The 21709-nt window shown below is 36.9% G+C and overlaps 1 protein-coding gene across 4 annotated transcripts in view; it reads left to right on the top strand.

Moving 5' to 3' along the window:
* The window catches only part of LOC105147740 (kin of IRRE-like protein 1), a 447481-nt gene that overhangs the window by 419492 nt on the left and 6280 nt on the right, over positions 1–21709 (top strand). For all 4 annotated transcript variants that reach the window (XM_087415491.1, XM_087415489.1, XM_087415488.1 and 1 more), the window contains exons 12-14: positions 4322–4621; positions 7380–7700; positions 20650–20880. In XM_087415491.1, coding sequence (XP_087271617.1) covers positions 4322–4621; positions 7380–7700; positions 20650–20880 — 852 coding nt within the window. The remainder of the gene's footprint in view (positions 1–4321; positions 4622–7379; positions 7701–20649; positions 20881–21709) is intronic.

Raw genomic sequence — 21709 nt, 5'->3', positions numbered from 1 at the left:
ATAGTTTCTAATTTATTTATAAAGTTGTCTCGCATTTTTCGTAAAACTACTTGCTTTATATGTATAGATTTTTGGTAGATTAATGTCACGTAATAATAGATTATTCATTAATATACGGACCTTATAAATATTCCAGACAAAAACCATGCCGAGATTTTGCCGATTTTGCACGGTAATCGGATATTACACATACATGAAAGTTTAAAATGGAAATATATTAATTAATGGCTACAACAAAATAACTTCGCCATATTTCAATGTATAAATGTTAATTAAATTTTATGTGAACTAATTGAAACCGCATGCTATAATCAATATCATCATTCAACACGATTTATTGTTGATTTTAAATTATTCAATTTGTCATACAGTTAACAAGACTACATTATCGTTTGTCTGATTTTTATTTTATATCAAGAAAGTTGTATATCTAATTACGGAAAAAAAGATATATATTATAATAAAATACAAAACAAATATAAATGACATTCTCCATTCTTTAGATTGATGCGCGTAAAATAATTTATAACATAAAATAATTTCTAGCGTCGTCATGCCTTAATTATGACTTTTATTTATGATTATGATAATATTGCATTGCAATATTATCATCATATTTATTTAAAAATAATAAACTATACGCGCGTGGACTATAATTTGGAGTTATTTTTATACGGATATCATCTACGAGTCCATGTAACATCATAAATAGGTACAGTACGTTTACAATTACACGCGCTCATTTCTCACACATGCTTCGTCCGTTTACCTTTCTATCGTAAAATTTCTCTGACGGCGCATTTGTTTCGTGCTGTTTGTTCAGACAAAAACCGTGATCAAAGTTCAAATATGAGGCAATTGAAAATACTACAAATGGAACAATGTAATGTTACGAGCGAAGAACAATAAGCCTGTAACGCGGCGCATTCTCTTCCGTTTAAATTCAATATTAAATCGTAAAAAGCTTTAACTCTCGTGGAATGCTGCATTACGGCCATCATCGAAAATTAATAACAATCGCTTGTCTTTTGCGAATCGAATTACGATAGGAAATGTGCAGTAATTATGAACGTAATAAAGCTGAAAAGTATGTAATAAAAGTGACATATTAAAAGCAATTCGGGTTTAATAATGAGTACTTTCAGCCAATTGAGATCACAAGGCTTTTCAGCCTGGAGTCGATTCTCGTTTTATATATTCTTTTAGCCGCGTTTGTTGAACGCATTACATATCAGTATTTTGATCTTTGTACTGATTATTCGCGTAATATCAATTTCCACCGTTCAGCCGGAAATGTCTCGTTCGATTACACGATGAGATACGTATTCGCTCGTGTTCGTCCCATTCTCTGTTCTTCGCACGGAGAGGGCGAGACGGATGGAGACAAAGAGAGGCGTAGATAAACGTAGATAAATCGGGACAAATATATATCGTCGCGTCGGGAAGACGGTGGGAAAGGGAGTGTAGACCTTTTTGCATAACTTGCGTTGATAAAACGAGATTCCACCATCGGTTAGAGAAGGACGGTCGTTCTCGACGCGTGATAAAACGCGAGGGCGTGTCAGAAAAATCGTCCTCTGTACGATATCATTGTCATTTGTGTTTTCCCAGATGTAACTGCGATATGTAGGTCATTATTGGCATACCGTCAGATCCGGGAGACCTTCTGCCCTTCCGTATACAGATAACGCCGCGATAGGTACTTGAATCTCGTCGCTTTATCTCGTCTACTACGGCTTTACCAGATCGATAGAAAAATTTTCCCTTCTCGTCCGATCCGCCAATATTCCTAGAACGATTTATAAGAATAAGTTATAGTTATAGAATAATCAATTAATATTAAATGTGTCAAATGAATTTTATGATATTTTTTTATGAAGTACAGCGACAATGATCTTGAATCAATAAATTCAGTAATATAAATAAATAATAATTAATAAATCCTTTACAACGATTATAACGAAATAGTGTAGTAAAAAATTATTGGAAAAATTTCATTGAAAATGTTGAAATATAATACAGTAGAACCTCTTAAAATCAACATTTTAAACTTCTTTTAGTTTATTTTATATTATTAAAAATTTTATTATCTTTTAACTCTTTTACAGTCAACTAATTTGACTTATACCTTATCTCGATGAAGATAAAATCCTCGGATATCTATCGCTGAAAACAGAATTTGAAGAAATTAAGCCGTTTTTTTTTAATTTAGAAATCATGCTGACGGACAATTAAATCAACACTGAAATTGTGAAGTAGTTCGTTGCACTACTTAATAAGTTAAATGTGTTCATTAACGGCAATAAACTTTTTTTCTCTACGTCAATTTTGTCTCCTTTGAAATTTAATCAGCGTACATTTTAAATGTTTCTGAATTGAACAACATTATCATTCGCGAATAACATTCTGTTCGCGGAGATTATAATCAGCAATTAACACTCTTGACGCTTAATGAATTCTAGATATTTATTTGTGAAAAGCTGCCCTATCCTAAAATTTTTATCTTTCTCGCAGCTATGACAATTTCTGATTGATATAACAAAATAGAGAGTACGCCGTTGGCGTAAGACGGTTGACGAAGGAAAACGCGTCATTTTATAAAAACTGTACGTATCCCAAAGTAATAAGTTAAAGAGAACGAGCTAAAGAGAGTAGCATTAATAACGTTTATCGGGAAGCGCAATTAATACGCGTCGCTCGTCGCCCAAGTAAATCTTTTGACGGGACACGCCCGAAGGCAAGGAAAGCATAAGGCAGTCATTTTGAAATTTACAACTAATCCGCAAATGAAATCTTACTCTGACGATGAAGGAAAAGAGAAACAGCATTATTTACCTTACATCTTTTTCAACGTTCGCCGATTATACAAAAATTTTAATTAACACATCGTTCTTTTTTACATTCAAATTAAATCGTCAAATGCATGTTTCTTGAGCCGTAAAATTACGAAGATTCAAAATTCTATTCTACTAACCATTTTTCACCTTTCGTAAAAATTCTCATTAATGCATATAAATTTCATAAATTCTGGCACCTATTGTATTAAAACTCGTAGAACGATGCAATGACCATTAATAATTTTCCAATAAAATCTGTTAATTATGTTTCAAAATTTCAGTCAACGCAACAATCTCATTTTACATTTTACCAAATTAAACCGTGAAATACGTATCTCTTGATTCATAATTGTGAAATTTCAAGATTCTGTACTTCTAGCCCTTATCACTTTTCAACACGAAAGGTCTGATTAATTGCAATAAATTTCATAATTTTAGCATCGATAAATGAAATTCGTAATATGATGTAATGACCAAATACATCATTCTCCAATACAATCTATTGATTATTATTTTGAAACTTTAGTTAATCCAATCACGTTTTACATTTTATTAAATTAAAATCACTAAACATTTACGTCTCCCGATTCGTAAATGTGAAAATTCTATTGCTCTATGCTCAAGATTTTATGCTCGTAGCTTTTTAAATTTCACGTTTATAAAAGTACTAATTGTTATAAATTTCGCAAATTCTAGCGCCGACAGTAAAATCCAGTACAATGATCACATCAAAAGACTGCGCCGCCGCCATCGAGTTGAAAATTCTAAAACGCGTAGCAGAGAAAAAGATTCTCTCTTCTCGTACATACAAATCAATAATTTTGTAACATTAATTCACATATACAATCGAAATTTTATGCTCATAATCCTTTGAAGTCCATTCTTTACCGATTGTTGTGAAATTTATTTCACGGATTTTATAACGCCCATTATAAAATTCTCGGTAAAATTTATGTACACAGAAAAAAATATTTTATTACTAAGAAAAGTGATTTATTCAATTTACTTTCTTCTTTTTAAGTAATAAGTTATTTTTAACAAAGAATATTTTTGTGATGATAATCTTAAAATATAATACTTATTATAAATTTCAGAAAAGTCCATTATTCTGTAATAAAAATAGGAATTTATCTTCTTAGATGAATATTATAAAATAGATCGACGAAACGACTTTACATAATAAGCAAATCGAATTTGTTTTAATTTAATAATCTTCCATTAAAGTATTAAATTTATTAAGAGATTCAGAATATATTTTGAAGAAATGCTAGTGATGATCTCATGATGGATATATAAACTTTTGAAGTAATTGAAACAAGTAATTATTACTTGCACATAGTATATATTTTTTGTGTGTACGGTGCAATGATTATCAAAGAATCGCTATTGCTATTACGTTGTACGCTCCGGAATGTGTTGTAGCGTAGAAGAAAATCGTCTCGCTCCTCCCGCTGGGACATATAAATCGATAATTCTGCTTCCAGTTGCACCGGTGTGTAAGGAGGACCGAATTATAGTGGTCGGTGCATCACGGGGCGAGTCGCTCGACATCGCCTGTAGGGTCGAGGCCGATCCACCAGCGCACAATTTCCGGTGGAAATTCAACAACAGCGGTGAGACCCTGGAGGTAGCACCTGGTAGGTTCTCCATGGAGAAGTCGAGCGGCGTCAGCGTGCTGAGATACACACCGTCCACCGAGCTGGATTATGGTACCCTTTCGTGCTGGGCAGACAATCTCGTCGGTACCCAATCGAGGCCGTGTCTTTTTCAGCTGGTAGCAGCCGGTGAGTATACACGATAAACTGCAGCCTAGGGGGACTTTACGGAACGTAATATTGCAATCTTCTTCGAACAAATTGATCGGATGCAGTGTATTGACACAAATTGTTTATTAACCAACAATTCGTATAGGATATGTTTATCCTTCCATTTCGATGTGTCTCTTTTATTATGTTTTCAAACGACGTCGAGAAATAGCGATAAAAATCAAGTTAATATATAAATATAATCAGTGAATAAATAATTGTTTTATTTTTATTCTATCTCATTAGAAATACTTTTTTATTTACAGGAGTAATAGAAGTGAATAAAAATAAAAGTCTTAATGAATATTTAAAACTGTTTGTCGCGGTAGAATATTGTGTGGTTATTACATTAGAAATTATTGGATTATAAAACTGACACGTAATTGGTCGAAATTGTGAAAATTTCTCATATTTTAGGAAACAATGTAGAACATTGCGAGAACTACGCAAATAAATAGGTGATTAAAATATGGCCTGCAATCTTTTTAAAGAAACATGCTTGACAGTTTAGTTTCCCGAAATCGTGGAATAATACTGAAGTTCAACAAAAGCGGAATCCACGCTGCCGTGACTTCATAATAAATTCTCCGCCGAGTTTGTAAAATTAGGTGCACTTTTAATCGTGCGAGAGCTGTCCGCGTAAAAATCGTCAAAAGCGCGCGGCGCGACGACAATTGAAATGCAAAATCGCCGCTGTTTTTACGAAATCTCTTGGGGGGGGGGGGGGAGGGAGGTGCGCAACGCGCGATTCTCGCGAATCATCGCCGTACAATGGGAGGCGACCAATCATCGACCGTTAAATCGGCATTAATCCCCAAGCGAATTTTTTCGCGTTTTCTCGTTCTCCTTTTTTTCACTCTCCTCCCCCGTCCGATGCGTGATCGACAGTGACGTTGACATGGCGATCGGCCGAGGACGTATTGACGTTGACGAATACGTCGAGTGTGAGCGGCACCGGGGTGTGCTCCTCTCATCTCTCCCTCCCCTCCCCTCCCCCCCCCCCCGAAAATAAAATCGTCTGTTCTCTCGCGCACCATCCGCTTCTTTGCCTCGATATCGAAACTCTCTCGCGGTGCTCCACCAATGCCAACGACCCGTAAACCCGATGGCATGATATTATTTTTGTACTCCAATCCGTCCCACCCTTCCTGCCTCATCCCCCGACGTTATTGATGTCGGTTAGCATTCCACGAAGCATTTCGGTAAGAAATATATCCGTCGAAGCGTGGAAGAACGGTAGAAAGACAGTATTTCCGGAACAGGATTCTCGTGACAGAATCAAGGATCACGTTAGATTCCTCTCGTTACGCATATCAAATGTACAATTGAAATTCCGGGGCATATTGAAATTTACGATCTCTGAACGCATGAATGAAACAAAGATATTCCATTCTACCGAAAGTCGCGGTAAAGATAAATTAACACGTACCTATTATTGCTCCAAAGGAATTTTAAAAAGGAGTAAGATATGGTAGATAAAATATTTGCGCTTCTTCTAAAATATACAATATTAACATTTATGGATGTAATGCGAGATTCATTATTTTTAAGTTAAAAAAAATATATATTACAATATCGGGAACTGAATATAACAATAAACTGCACGTATTTCTGGTTGCTGTGGTCATATCATATTATATGTGTTTGTAGTTCTGATTTGTTTGGCGTTCTGATTTTTCGACAAGGCTCTTTCGCATAGAAAAATATAAGAAAAATACGCGATTTTGCGAGTTCATTCAATTTGAACTTAGCCGTCCTTCTTTGCTCGCAAAACTAATTTGAATTTGTCTCTATTCCGACGGACTCTTTTATGAGCACGAAAGCACAGGTTTCAAATGTTTGTTCGCGGAGAATGAATGGGGTTCGAGTTATGTGGCAAAGACATAAGAAAAGGGCGAAGACGAACGAGGAGAGAACAAGCGCGCGTAAAGTACAAACGAAGCATTGTCGAGATTCAATATACGTTCTGTAAATCTGCGAGTTATAACGAGAAGAGGAGGGAGGACGACAACGATGATGACGAACTTTGTGATAAATGAAATCCCAAGCGAAATGAGCGCGTTGAATATCGAAATTAGATAAGAAAAGAAGGAAAATGTGCGCGTACGAAGTATAAGCCACGCGGAAACGAGCGATATCCATCCTCCTCGCCTCTCTCCACGATTTCCGGTAAGAACGATGCGCGAGAAATGATTTTGAAAGAAGAAAAAACGATGCGACGCGCTCTTGTTCGCGACGAGGAAAGGAAAGAGAGCGGCGTGATTCCGACGGGGAAGATGTGTCATGTTGAGGTAGTAGTCTGCTCAGACGGAGGTGTGGGAAGAAAAAGAGAGCGGAACACATCTCTACGCCCATTACGATCTTGGTACACTAAATCTTTGCCACTCGTGGACACGCGAGCATTTTTCACTTGCGCGCCGGGCTTGATTTCCGAAAGAACGACCCGAGCCAACCTGTGGAGCTGTTTTCGGATGTATAGACGCGTACAAGGTGCCCAGAAAATGTCACGAGACGGAAGTGGCGGTCGTGCGTGTCTCTGAGAAAGATTTAGTGTGGGTATGCAGCAACCGCGAAAAAGAAAGAGGGAGAGAAAGCCTCCCTTTTGTCGAAGTTCCATTTTTAGTTTTACACGGGTAAAGCTATTTCAATTTTTTTTACTGTACAAGTCGCATAATATATGAGCCCCGTCGTTGTCTTCCGCCCCGCTAATTTACATCATCGACCACTCTCGTTCCAGGGAAACCGTTTCCTGTGCGCAACTGCACCCTGGCGAACCAGACATATACCAGCGTGGAGGTGAAATGCGTGCCTGGATACGACGGTGGACTGCCGCAAAAATTCGTCCTGGAGGTTTATCACGGCGATGTCGACTACCTAGCCAATAGCCAGCCCCTCTACAATGTTTCCAACCCGGACGAGCCATCCTTCGCTCTCGCCGGATTGGAGGCCTCGGTGGAGGCTGGAGTCCACGTGGCGGTTTACGCGGTAAACGCCAAGGGTCGAAGTCAACCCGTTATCCTCAGTGAGGTCACGTATCGAGATGCTGAGAAGCGTACCGGTAAGTAAGAGTTCAGGAGTAACATTTGATTATCGCAAACACATTTCACTGCATGTCAAATTAAATCGGCGATCCATTATTTGATCGGCTACGTTCTATTCGCTATTCTGATCGAACTGCAGACTTCTATAATTGCTTACGTCGATTATCTTACGTGTCCAGAAAGAGATAAAAGTGATTTTTTCTACGCTATAAAAAATATAAGTACGGATTTAACATACGGTGTTTATATAGTTCTTACAGTGTTAGTGTTAACTTAATGCACACCTTAGTTTTTAACACCCTTATTACGCATCATGTATCTTTAGTGTTCTGAATTAATTTTTATCCCTTTTACAAGTATATAAAAATTATTAGGCAATTTTATATGTTGATATTTTTAGAAAGTTGTATATTTATAATAAATTGTACATAAATTGTTTACAATTGTTGTGCATAATATTGTTGTTATAAATTGAATAAATGAGGAGAACACGAATGATCCAAAGGTGTGTGTTAAGAGTTAATATTAACACCAATATGGTATAATATGGTATAGATTTAAAACTTCTGATGTTTACATAAATACTATCATGATATAGATTTAAAACTTCGAGTGCTGTAAATCCACACCTATATTTTTTAGGGTGCACCTGTGTATATATATGCGTATTGTAAGTTTACCATGTGATCCGATTGTATCGCGGCTATATATCATGTGATTTATATGTGTGAGTAGGTGGACCAAAAAATGGAAGGCATTGCTTGATATTAAACATGAACGGTCTAGTAGAGATAAAAAAAATTTTCTTAATCCTAGATCGACAATCTCAGGTTATGACTCGGGAGATTTAACGTGGTATTAAATTGCACGCGAAGTTCTATAATACGTCTTGTTCTTGTGCGAGGATATTCCTAGTCAGACAGCGCGATACGCGGTGAGTTGGATTATCGCGACGACAGGATGAAAAATCGCGTATCGTCTATCACTTAGTCAATGCGAGATTGAATGAGGAGGCGTTGTTGAGGAGAAGTCAACCGAGTTCAACCCTACTCAATTTAGCGAGCATTTACGATTGCTTGAAGATTAGCAAAAGGTGCTGGTCGAGTACACAGATCGACGCAAGGTCACCATAGGTTCATGTGGGTCTTTCGGGCGGGGGAGGATGATTCGGATAGCGGCTGTTCTCGAGGTGGGTGGTGTCAACGACGCGGGGCGGTAAGCAAGACAGATTACCACCCTCGAGACATTGTTACGAGACGAACGCACCACACCCCATTAGATGTTCGTATATATTGCACAACGCTTTGCTTATCAAGAAAACCCCATAAACATATCGGAATTAATTTCAAAGTAGATTGAATATTTTATTTTTCTCAACTACAAAATTATTCGATTAATTCTGTGTGTGATGTAGTAAAATACATATTCATTTTTTTGAAAATGCACAATGTTTATATAAAAACATTCCCTTCTATAATTGAACTTTATAAAATTTTGATAACGCTCCAAAGTTAAAAGAGAAAAAAAATATGAGGTTCTGTGATACCGCGAAAGTAATTATTAAATACCAGATATTTTGTTTTCACCGCATTATTTTTTAACCAGATTTATCAATTTAGAAGTTTTTATATACAACAAAGAAAATTACCATTTATTGCAATTTCCAATTTTCATTGTTATGCATTTCTTAAATTAAGCTTTGAATTAAAATTTTCTCGTTATTTTGTTGTTAGTGCAAAAGAGTGTCCCTGCACACATTTATGAAATAAAATCACGAGTTTTATGTAATTTTTATTAATCAAATAATTATCACTGACTATAATGTTCTCATTCTTCAAAGAATTCTTTTACCCTAATATTATTTGAATAGAAAATCTCTTGTACTTTAATTTAAAACAAGGAAAGCGGCAGAAAGTGAAGAAAAAAATATTTAAATCCGGAATGTCGACCGCTGATTATTTTCATTGTAAAATGTGAGCGTAGAAATAGGTGTATCTCAACGCAACGGGAGTACAAGGTAACGCAACGAGAACGTGGCGAAACGTTACGAGCGCGTCACGTTGCGTATCATTAAACACGGTAGCAAATGAAGCCGCAACCAACGCGCGTACGCAACACAACGTAGTGTTACGTGCACGCGCATTCTCGTAAACAGTAGTTCTCGCAGTGGTCCGAGGTAAAACGGGGCAGCACCCGAATCAATTGTCAGTGAAGTGATTTACGGTCGTCGCAGCGTCGATCAATTTGCCGCTCGATGTTGGTTCGCCGCGGCTTTTCCACGTGACTTTTGACCCCGTGGCTGCGAGCACCCGCCAGTCTGCGTGCTCAAAAAACAAATTGAGGAATCTGCATTCGAACGCGATCCGAAGGAGATTCTGGCCACCGCGGCGCGATTTATTTCCGGTATCGATCACCCGAAGGGACAACTGTCGCCCGGGATTCTCTATCCCGTTCTGTGTACTGTTCGTCGTTTATGAACGAAGACTTCCTGGAAGGAAAGCTGCGACCACCGATTTTAGGAAAGACTGCTAATCTATCTTGCGTAGAAAGATTAAGAGGAGTTATTGGACCTCGTGAGAAATCGTGTAAATCGTAATGCAGTATCCATAGCGAAACACGACGTGCCACGACGGATTTGAACTTTCCACGCGATCCCACACAAGTCGAGGTGGCACTTAAGCCGTTTCTAACTTATTACGCGAATTCTTTTTTTTTTTCTTGTTCCACCACATAGGCAACCAACATCGAATTAAGGAAAGCAATTACAGATAATGGTCCCAGCGGCACCCAGCGCCGGGACTGCGCGGAGGACTTAGGGAGGAAAAAGGGAGTAAAGCGGAACTGCAAAGGATGGAGAAAAAGGAAAGCCTATCCAAGAGAGATACGAATGTACAGGGTGGTCATTAAGCAGCTGCAGCTTTCCTTTCTCTTCGTTCTTGTGATATCTTTCTCGTTCCTGACCTCCACCGTTTCTCTTTGACTTCCTTTTTCTCTCCTTCCTTCTTTTTCTCTTTTCATCTTCCTCTCCCTATATCTCTCTTATTCGCTTCCCCCTTTCTCTCTCTCTCTCTCTCTCTCTCTCTTCTATGCTCATCTTTTTGGACATTAAGCCGTTACGCGTGCGGTAATTTTCCCGGGGTCATTTTTGCCGCTCTTCTTGCCCGATCGTTAACTTCACTTAGCTCTGTTTACCTCCGTCGTCATTTTTCTCGGTCCACCCTCTAACCCGCACTCCTCCCTCGTCTGTCTCATCCCCCTTTCCTCGTTCCCCGCTCATATTCCCGTCCGGTTTCGCGCTTCTCTCGTTTCCATGGGTGACCTCGTCAGACGTCGCCGAAGCGCCACATCTTTCCACGTGCGCGCCGCTACGTTTTCTCTTCCATTTCCGTTTTTATCGCGTAACCTCGCCCGGTTATTTCGTCCCCGACGGCGATGGCGGTCGCCTTTTTTTTCACGGTCTAGTGGGAAAGTATAATTAGCACCACCCTAGCGTACCCGCGTTTCTCGCCAAAAGCGATTTCCTTCGAAGTTCGCTTTAAATGTACACGGTCCCTTTCATCGTTGAGGCGAAAATCGTAGGATAATAGATCGGTAACGCATTGGGAAAGCGTTCCCAGATTTCGATGATTACTGATATCGAGAAATGAAAACGGGAGTTGACCCACCCTGAGTCGACTTGTAAACTCCAACTCAAGCATCTACGTGGCGTAATCGGAAAGTTTGGAAATTGGTCCTGTTAAATGTAAACTTTATCGATTATCGATACGAGCTTTTAATCTTCATCGTAATAGTCTTTTTCCGTACGTTCGTTCCAGCGGTTTTGCTATTGTTTGAAAGTTGCATCTTTTTTAACCGTTTTACGAAAGCGGCATCATTTAAGAAACACTAATCGATTGTGAATCGGTATGCAATAATAAAATGCATACCGGAGGAATGGCGTGTAATGATGAAATTTTTCCGGCTTTGTAATACGTTATCAACTTCTTACAACGACGATCCTCGTCCGAGATGTTTGAGAAACTGTCGCTCGAAGGTCTGCGCGAATTTTAACTAGCAGTTTGCGCTTGACGGAAAGAAGATTGTTCGAGGGATTGCTAGTCGCTCGTGCGGCGATATTTATTTCTTTCCCGTTTCTCGTATAGACCTTGAAATTAAACATAGTTATATATAACAAATGTTGTATAATATAAACTCCGAAACCTGATTCTTCAGACTCTCCTTTAAAAAAAAAAGTAAACTGGAACGAATGAAATCCTACTCGAATAATGTGGTATCAAGAGTAATTACTTGATTGTAATTCAGTCTAGGTATCTTCTTAAAATAATGCACTAATCTTCCTCAAATTTCGAACCGAAAATTTCACAAACGAATATTCCATGTTATAAAACTATACCTAATTTACAGCGAATGTTGTGAAAATTTTTAATTACTTTGAAAATTAAAAACACGATTCACATCATGCGTACACATAGACTAATAACGTTTTTATCTATAATGAACACGGCCCTTTGTACTCAAAATTATAAATGTCGTGACGTTTATAATCAATTTACACGTAATTAACTTAGCCTGGAAATATATTATCTTTTTCCTTTTTTTCTCTTTTAAGTTGAAGAAATGTGCTGGGTAGATTATTCTTCCGCTTTACCTACGAAAGACAATTATTTTTAAAAATGCTATTCGACTGTGTTGATTTAAGCTGCCTTTATAATTCGCAAATCCAAAACGTAGTTTGCAGACGCAGAATAACAAATCCCGCACGCAATGAATTAAACAACAACAATGTTGCCTTTGAAAGCGTTGACATTTTAATATTATATTTAAGTCGATTTAGAGAAATTTATAATGTGTCTGATATTTTCCGGAAATCACGAAAATATATAAAAAAATCTGACTCTGCTAATAAATGAGGAAATACAAAATTCATTTCCATTACTCTTTGCTGTTCTATCATTGGTCAATTTATTGCAGAAATTAATGTGACAGTCCAGTTCAGTTTATATAGGTCGCAATATATTCGCAATACGCAGATATCATCATTTTGCGTCTGCATTTACAAACTATGTTTTGCGATTTGCGAGTTATGTAGAGGTAGCTTTAGAACTTGTCAATTAAAGCGAATGACTGCGATCAAGTACAAACGCGATCCGTGCGGTTTACGCCGTACTACGAAGGATTGATCCGGGCAAAGTATCTGCCGGGTTAATTTGGTCGAAACGAGCCCGCGGGTATTCGAATTACAGCGACATCAAGAGATCTCGTGGAAATAGAATCGTATCAGATAAAGGGTACTATCGACGTCGATGCCACGCGACGCAATGCTTCCTACAACAATCGAGATTAGAACTCACCGACTCCGAAATCTTCCCGAGTCGTCGACGATCGAAAGCCCGAAGCTATCCTGCCGTTCCTAGCTCCTTCAGGCATGATCGCTTATTACGGATGGGATGCCCAAGATCTGTGGCTGTGCCTTGCCACAGGACCTCGTCCTTTCATCTCGACTATGCAAGCCGGACCGAGAGCCAATCCACTCCGCAAGGCAGGATTGCGGTGGTAATTGCTGTCCGATTTCACCCCGATACGCACCATCAAGCATGCCCGTATGCGTATATACGTATATACGTGTACGAAGAAAGGATCGATCGATAATCTCCCAGAGCTTTCCTGGATCTGCTGATTATAATTAAGATATGTGTCGAAACCAAGTGTTGATTCCACACTTTATTACGAGTAATAATAATCGAATAAAATATTTTCGCCTCTTTTAAACCAACTCCACTGGACGCTAATATTAGTTGATTTTGTCATTTGTATAAGTTCCATGTGTCTAATAATCATGCACTGCCCATGTATTTTTATATTATGATATTACTAGTGTTAACATTGATTGACATATTCGCTATGAATGTCACATTAAAGAAAGAAGACAAATTAATCTTTTATGTTAGCTAAATGAGCATTTGATAGTTATGTTATAATACGAGTATAATAACATATATTTTCTGCAGCCTAATATCGTACTTTGGGAAAAGATTCTAATTGCATTAATTGAAATTTGGCTGAAAATGGACTAATCCAAATTTTCTATATATAACGTAAAAGAACTTACGAAACATTTTTTTATTTTGTGCTCTCTCGTTGAGCAACAATGACATTTGAAGTAATTTTTAACATGTTTGACGTAGATTACGTTTCCTGCTCCCTAAAATTTTTGAAAACGTCTCGCATTCTCAACACGATACCGATTAATTGCATCAAAGACGATCCAACCTACTAACCATCGACCTACTTACCGACCATCTCTTCATCATCCTTCATTAGCTTTGAGGAACGCGCATGCTGTTGATGAATAGTCCGGAACAAAGGTTTCCCAACATTCGAGTAGCTGTGTGTTGACTTAACACGAGCTTCTTAAACAGTTAACTGTAATCAGTCGATTTGCTTCCACGTTCTCGCCAACGTTCTCTCCAAGTTCACCACTCTATGACGACTGATTATTGCACATGAAATGCTATTACAAGTTTGTTAATACAATGTTATTTTAAATCATAGTATTTTAGATCTAAGATATAGAAGAGAAAATCAATTATAGGAAATTTATTTACGATATTTTGAAATCAAATTCTAAAATAGCGATAGAATTATGAAAATAATTATTTTATTATTGATTACTAACTTACTTACAATTGGAACGTGTTAAACTAGTTTATATTAAAAGTTTCCAAAGTTTATATTAGCTTCATCCCTCACAATGAGGCTTGGAAATTCATTCGAGAAATGATCCATAGTGACGGAGCGACAGGAGGTGAGCCGTGAACGTTTCATTAATTGAAAGCGGAGAGAGACTAAGTCACTTTAGCCCAAAGCGGGGGAAAGGCGGTACAACAGCGATTTGGGGTCGATCCTACGTTGAAATTAATCCAGGTGAGCCGAACTTGGATTTGGATGCCGACTAAGCCAGGCTTCTTGATGACTTAACCGGTCACCGTGACCTCTTCCAAGCTTCGCCTTGCCTCTGATGTGGACGCCAATGTTACGGGGTATAACCCTCTCCCTTAAAGACGATCTTCTCTAATCCTATCGAGTTTTTTTTTTTGCTCCTCACTATATAAGATTCACGAGTTAGTCTTATAACATCTTACTCCAAAAAGTTGGATGAAAATTTAATTAAAATTCAATAAAATTCATATTATTTAAAGACTCACTGTGATTTTCTTGGTTCGAGATTGCTGTTGACATACCTTCTTTTCAATAACAAAATCTTCTAAGCAACAGCTAACTCTATATATGCTAAAAATTTGCAATTATTCATTTTCTAGAAAAAGTTTGTACTGTAATACCGATCTGTGTCGAAACATAACGAAATATTATATATAATTGAGATTGATCGTGCTATATCTGATTATCCATCACATCAGATAACAGAAAATTGATATCAAAGACATTGTGTTAGTAGGGTATCAATATCTTTCTAAAATCTCGCAGAGACAGAGATAGAGAGATATCCATCAAAACACTAGCAAACTTTTCGGCGTTTTTGACAGTTAGAAAAACTTCCGCAATATTTCGGGACGATCAGAATTTTCCCTTTTTTTTTCAAGTATCTTTCTATCTACGTCGAGGGATATTTTTCCCAAATAATCCAAGTGGTTAGATTCCATCCCTGACCCTACTGCAAGTCCGATTAGTGATCTAAACTTCGATGAACTTGGGATTCGGGAATCCGCTGGGATATCTCTCTCTCTCTCTCTCTCTCTCTTTCTTTCTCTCTTCCTTTTCGAGAATCCCGTTAGTCCTTTCTCAAGGATCGACGATATAAGGACCGGTTTATCTTTACTACTCTGGCACCAGACGTTTCTCCGCGTAGAACTCGATTAAACTTCCATTGCAACTTTTACGAGACAGTATCGGAGGCTTAGGGTTGTATACGATCGCGCTAACTGTAGCTATTCCCCATCGAGCACAAGTTCCATAGAAGTAATAATAAATTGAAAAATTATCCATCGATTCGAAAAACACACACGCTCGCACGCGAGGAATCGCGAGACTTGCAAGAGCCATAACAAACGTGGAACATTCGACAATGTAAATTAAACTTCAAGTTACGATACTTTTTTATTCTTAGGCACAAGTAAAAGGAGTTTAAACGGAAAACAAAATGATTACATAATTAAAACTCGAGGTGTATTAAAATGCGATAGTTCGAGCCGTTTCGCGGCTCGAAAATAACAGAGAAATAATGAAATATTTAAAAGCTTAAATCGTCAAAGTAGCGCCGCGTCGCGGTACTTCGGCATCATAAATCTTTCTCAACTAAATTGTCAAAAGCCTTACTGCAGTTCATCCACAGAGTAGGATGAATTTACGAGAGTTTCTTAAGCTCGTTGCAATAGGACTCCGTGTCGCTTATGTGTGCTCACACGTGACATGCTCGTCGTACGTGCTACTGTGACTTCCATAAATCTTCCTTTACGGTCTAGTCGAAGCCATGGCCAATTACACAAAAAAAAAATGGAAACGACGAGTTCGTCGAGTGTGATACTCGTATGATCATCTCGCACAAAATGATGTGACTTTTGTGTCTTAATTAGAAAGATATCTCTCTTTCGCAGTTATAAAGAAATGGAAAGAAAAAAATTAAAAAATTTATGTAGCATAAAAATTATATAATTGAAATTTTGCATTTGTGTTTTTTTTATCCTAAATGATTTTTTTACTATTAAATATAAGAAGGTAACCCAATCCCTTGAGTTAAGTAACATTTTATTATTTTTGACTTCCACACTGAGAAAAAAGTATCCTAAATTTCAATAAATATTTATTTGAATAGTAATTAAGTATTTATTAAATGTAAAAATATATTTATTTGGTACAGAAAATATTAATTTAATCGCTTCTTTTTATTAAATAAATATTTATTTAAATTTAGGCTATTTTTTCTCAGTGCAAGTATCAAAATATCTTTCAATTTAATTGGCAGAACTCGAAATATAAATAATGTTGCTATTTAGTGCACTGAAAAAAATTTCTAGTTGAAAATGAACGAATCAGAATTTTCTAGTTAAATTTATTAAAATTCTAGTTGAGATAACTGGAATTCTGGAGTTGACATAATATTTCTAGGAAAATGTACCAGAATTTTTATTTTTATTAGAATAATCATATCAACCAGAATTCTAATTATTTCAATTAGAATTCTAGTAGACTTAATCAGAAATTTCTGATTCGTCCATTTTCAGAATTACTGTTTAATCCAACCAGATCATTTTTCTCAGTATTATAAACGAGATACACATTCGCTTCTACAAAAATCCTTCAGTGCGTAATATAAACGAAAGGTGGCTTTTAAAAACGCAACAGCGCGTACGCAAAGCTACATTAATAGCCTCAGTGTGCATGTTTAGTATCTTTTTTTTTTTGTCTCTTTTTGAGCACCGCAGAAGAGTCACTCGGGGAAAAATTCAACTTGCCATCCTGTCGTGACTGTCTGGTAGCTTTCCGTGAATTTCCTCGCACGCGCTTTTCTAGAAAATCCATCCACGCACACGAGTCGTAGAGCGCACGCAATTGAGAATACGCGACGCGTAAAAACAAGGATTTTCGAGATGCGGATAAGCGGTCATTCGTGGGATGCTGCGACTCGCGTTTACGAGTTTCTTAAGCTCGCACTCCGCTCGTCGCTCCGGCATTCAGCCGGAATTCGCCGTCCAAGTTTCTTGGTGTGGAGCTCATTTATGGCTCGACACCATGCCCGGCATTATATCGCCGTGTGACGCAGAACGTTCCTCGGGTTACGGGCTCGGTCACGGTGGTGTGTATCCTAGGTTGCCGGCTGATTAAACCCAGGGTTTTACGGGCATTACCGCGCGCATCCGCGTGCACTGGCAAAATACCTCACATATACATACATACGTGTTATGTGCGCATACACGCGTGCACTTTAATGCATTTACACGCGTAAATATACCGGGGTATTACAGCGAGAGTTGCCGCAAGCCACGCAAACGAGACGACCGGTCCAATTGTCACGATGCCACTTCCCTACCATGTGGAGCATAAGAGAAAAAGATGGATTTACTGAAGAATAGTAGCTGCTATTCGATATGAAAGCAATTAAACTTAGTTGATCGTTATTAATTATTTGATATTACACCGGTCTGTTTTGTTGAAGCATCTCGTTGAACAAATTTGTCTGCAGAGAAACACAAATTTGCTTTTAAAACGAAATGGAAAGTCTACCGCTTTTAGTAAATAATAATATATTTCTCTGTGGCAATGAGACGATTTCCTGTTACAGCGAAATAATTTACAGATTCAATAAAATTATTTTTAGCAAATAAAATTAATGAGAATCTTATCAAATCTTTTCACTATCTGTATAATAATTAATTCATAAAATACCGGCATTCCTTTTTTCTCCATAATTTTACCATCTTGATAAAAGTAAATGTAAAACTTTGTATGCTACACAAATATTTCCCACGTAAAAATATTTAAATTTGATAAAAAAGATTTTTTGAATACCGGAACAAGATTAGTAATTTCTGAATATGAATCTTTTTTTCAAATTGCTTTATCACGTCATAATTTTGGGAAATTTGCAATTAAAATTATAAAGAAAGAGCTATTTTCGTAAATTTTTTTCATATTATAAGATATGTGACATGCTGGAAAAGTTTTATTTATGTATCAAAATTATGTTAAGAATTTCAGCCCTCAAAAAGACTTTTAATGTCGGCTAGTAAGATATTCATAACTGAATGGAGTCTGAAAGCTATGAATTAGGTCAATGGTGATGAGAAATGACTTTTTTTTGGTGATTTTTTTTTTTTTAGAGTAGCTAGAAAAATACTAATCTTCAAGCTGATGTGAGTACATAATTGTTCAATGCTAAAACGATACCAACGTGATTCACGTTCGCGATATAAGCGCGCATCAGACATCGCGAGCCAGTTGGCTTAATCGACGTAAATAAGTTGGCGAAAATTTAAAGATTAAAGACTCGCGGTACGCGCGCTCTTCCACCCCGTAGCTCGCAGCTCTGCTTTGCACACCGGCGCACCTGATCGCAACTCAGAACGGTGCAAGAAAGCAGTTTTGTTAATTATCCGACAAAAACAGCAGGCGCGGTCCCACGCCTTGCCGGCGCTATCAAGTGGGACGCTATCACGTGTGCGCGAGCCCGACGATACGTAGGGCGGCAGGGTTAAAAGGGCGAAAAACAACCCTGCAAGATTTCTCATACCGTGCGATGATCGCGCACCTTGCATCGTGAGAAATAATTTCAACATGACTAGCTAACCATAGAGCAAACCTTCGGTGTCATTGCGCGTTTAGCTCGGCACGCAAAATTTTTAAAGAGAAAGAACGTTCCTGTTTTATTTAGTTCTGTTCGAATATCACTTAAGCTACTTTAAATGTTCCATTATTGATAACTGAATTCAGAATGGAATTTTATTTATAATTTTGTCTGTTAATATCTGTGTAATACAAAAAAAAATAAAAGAATTAAAACGCATAAATGAAAAATATACTTTACATAGGTATGTACCAAATACATGTATAAAATATGTATTAAAACACATGCATACATTGTAACATGTACAGCATTAAAATTTATGGATCACCTAAGGCAAAAAAATTCTATTTACTATTTTATATTCCATATCTCTTTTATGTTTATTTTAATATTATATATATTTTACTCTTTAAACGTTTTTTGTGTTACATATAATTTATAAAATTATGAATAAAATTCCATTTGGAATTTCGGCATGAATTATATACTATATTTATTCAAAGTGGATTTTAAATTATATTTCTGACAAACAAGCGTGAATTTGAAAATTTATTTTCTCTTCAAAAGAAACTAAAAAAATGTAATTTGCGAACTTATTGTGACTCAAAATCATATTTTATATTTGAAAATTAAATAATTATATTTGTCCTACCTGTGTAACATTTGATTCCTGAGGGATATTTAATATTCCAATAAACGATAAACAAATATTATTGCATTCACATCTATCTTGCATGTGATTTTTAATCATCAGCACATATCTCTATACAGCCGGATATTTTCTCATTCCGGCGTGCATTGCCATTACTACTTGAGATTCTACGAGCGATTCGAAAATATCGAATGCTAGTAAAACCCATCATGTACGTGACAGCACGGCAAAAAAATACCGCACGCCAGATGTAATCCCGACATTGAGGAATATAAAATGTTTTCTCTACTGTGACATCGGCCGAGGTTTGTTTACGCGAGTAGCAAAGTAAAAGCTGACTTGTAAAAGAGAAGGAGAGACGAAAAAAATGAAGGGACTCGTAAGTAAGAAGGGTAGAAGCAGCAGTCGTTTTCCTTTTACGGCGACACAGTGTGGTTAATCCTCTACCTCACAGGATTATCCACATTAACTTTATTCTTCGACCACTCGGCTCAACAACGAGGAGTAATAACTCTTTCCTCGCAATCCTTATCACTGATCTAATTATTCAACATTGTGTCTATCATACAATACGTATATAAGTATACAAAAATTTGTAGTAAGTATAAGGAAAGACAAAATATTCGCAATGATTCATAACAATAATTAAGAGATAAAGAGGCGTAAAATATATTTTCTTGAAATTAAAAAGAGAAGAAGCAATTAATTTACACGTTTTATAATTTATTTTATTTATTTGTGAAATCAAATAGTCGGGTCACTCATAATTTCTTAATATAAAGAAATGTGCATAAAGAAAGAATATATCATTGTATTTTATGTGACAGTAATTTATAAATATAAATAAATATAAATATATAAATAAATTATTAAATATATAACTTATAAATATTACCTTAACTATTTATTTACTTAATCGACGAAACAACTTAATGAGCAAATAGCTTTTAATCGGTCTTTAATTGAGCTTGAAACGCAGCAAGAAGATAAGAGTCGACCTTTCTTGTTGTTGCAGGTCAGGATGCTGGTATCGTGTTGTCGCCACTGATAGGCGTGGTGGTTGGCGCCTTGGTGACTCTAGTGCTCATCATCCTGGTAGTGGTGGTCCGAGTACGTCGAGAACGCGTAGCAAAACCGCGGCACGAGAAACCGGCGGAACTCAGCGAGTTACCGCCCCAACAATACCCTTTGCAGAATTCTCAGCAGACCGTGGAGACTGATCCCGACGTGATCCCGAACAAGTTCGGTAAGACTCCTCGAAGCCGATACCCACTAAACAGCCTTCGCGTGAATCCGATTACGATGGTCTGTAGACCCTTTGTATACACAGTGGCACATGCCCCCTGCAAACCTGGAATTAACCGAAGACTTATGGAATATGTTTTATTGAAATATCTTGCTTGTTTGCTATTATAAAGGAAACAATATGGACTACATTTCGATATTCATTGTCAGCGCTGAAAATCTATAGCATACGTTATGGGCGCTGTAGATTTTCAGCACTGACGGTGAATATTGGAACGCATGCATGTTATACAGTCACGGTTGTAAAATCATATCATAATCGTTTATTTGGGATACTACGTTAGACTAGATAAATAATAAATAGTAGACTTTATTCCCTCATCAAATTTTATATGCCTGTGCAGGATACTTGATGATAAACGCGTAGCATTGTTTTTACAGATAGAGAAATTCTAGTTCTAGAAATTCTTTTTAATTCAATGTAGAAAAATTACAATTGTAACTTTTTTCTATACCTATTTCTTTATTTATTTTATATTCTACTATATCGTATATTTAATTTTGAAAATTCAAAAGTTACACGTGGCTTTCGATCAAATTTAATTAAAAGAAGATTTTTATTTAATCTGCGTTTTAATTGCAGTTTTAACCGATCACCGTATTTTTTAAAGTGCATCGAAGTTTGTTCAAAAAAGGGAAAAAAGGTTTAGTGTTCTATCTTTTTTAAAATTAAAATGAATAGAATCATTTTCCCAGGAGTCTGGTATTTTTCGGAGATATTTGCTTTTATTTTTACATAAAAATTGTACATTAAAACAGTTGATCAAAAA

The sequence above is a fragment of the Acromyrmex echinatior genome, chromosome 18 (genome assembly GCF_024713525.1).
Source record: "Acromyrmex echinatior isolate Ae372 chromosome 18, ASM2471352v2, whole genome shotgun sequence".
NCBI lineage: Eukaryota > Metazoa > Arthropoda > Insecta > Hymenoptera > Formicidae > Acromyrmex > Acromyrmex echinatior.
Note: the sequence above shows the minus strand (reverse complement) of the source record. Positions and strands in the feature narration are given on the sequence as shown.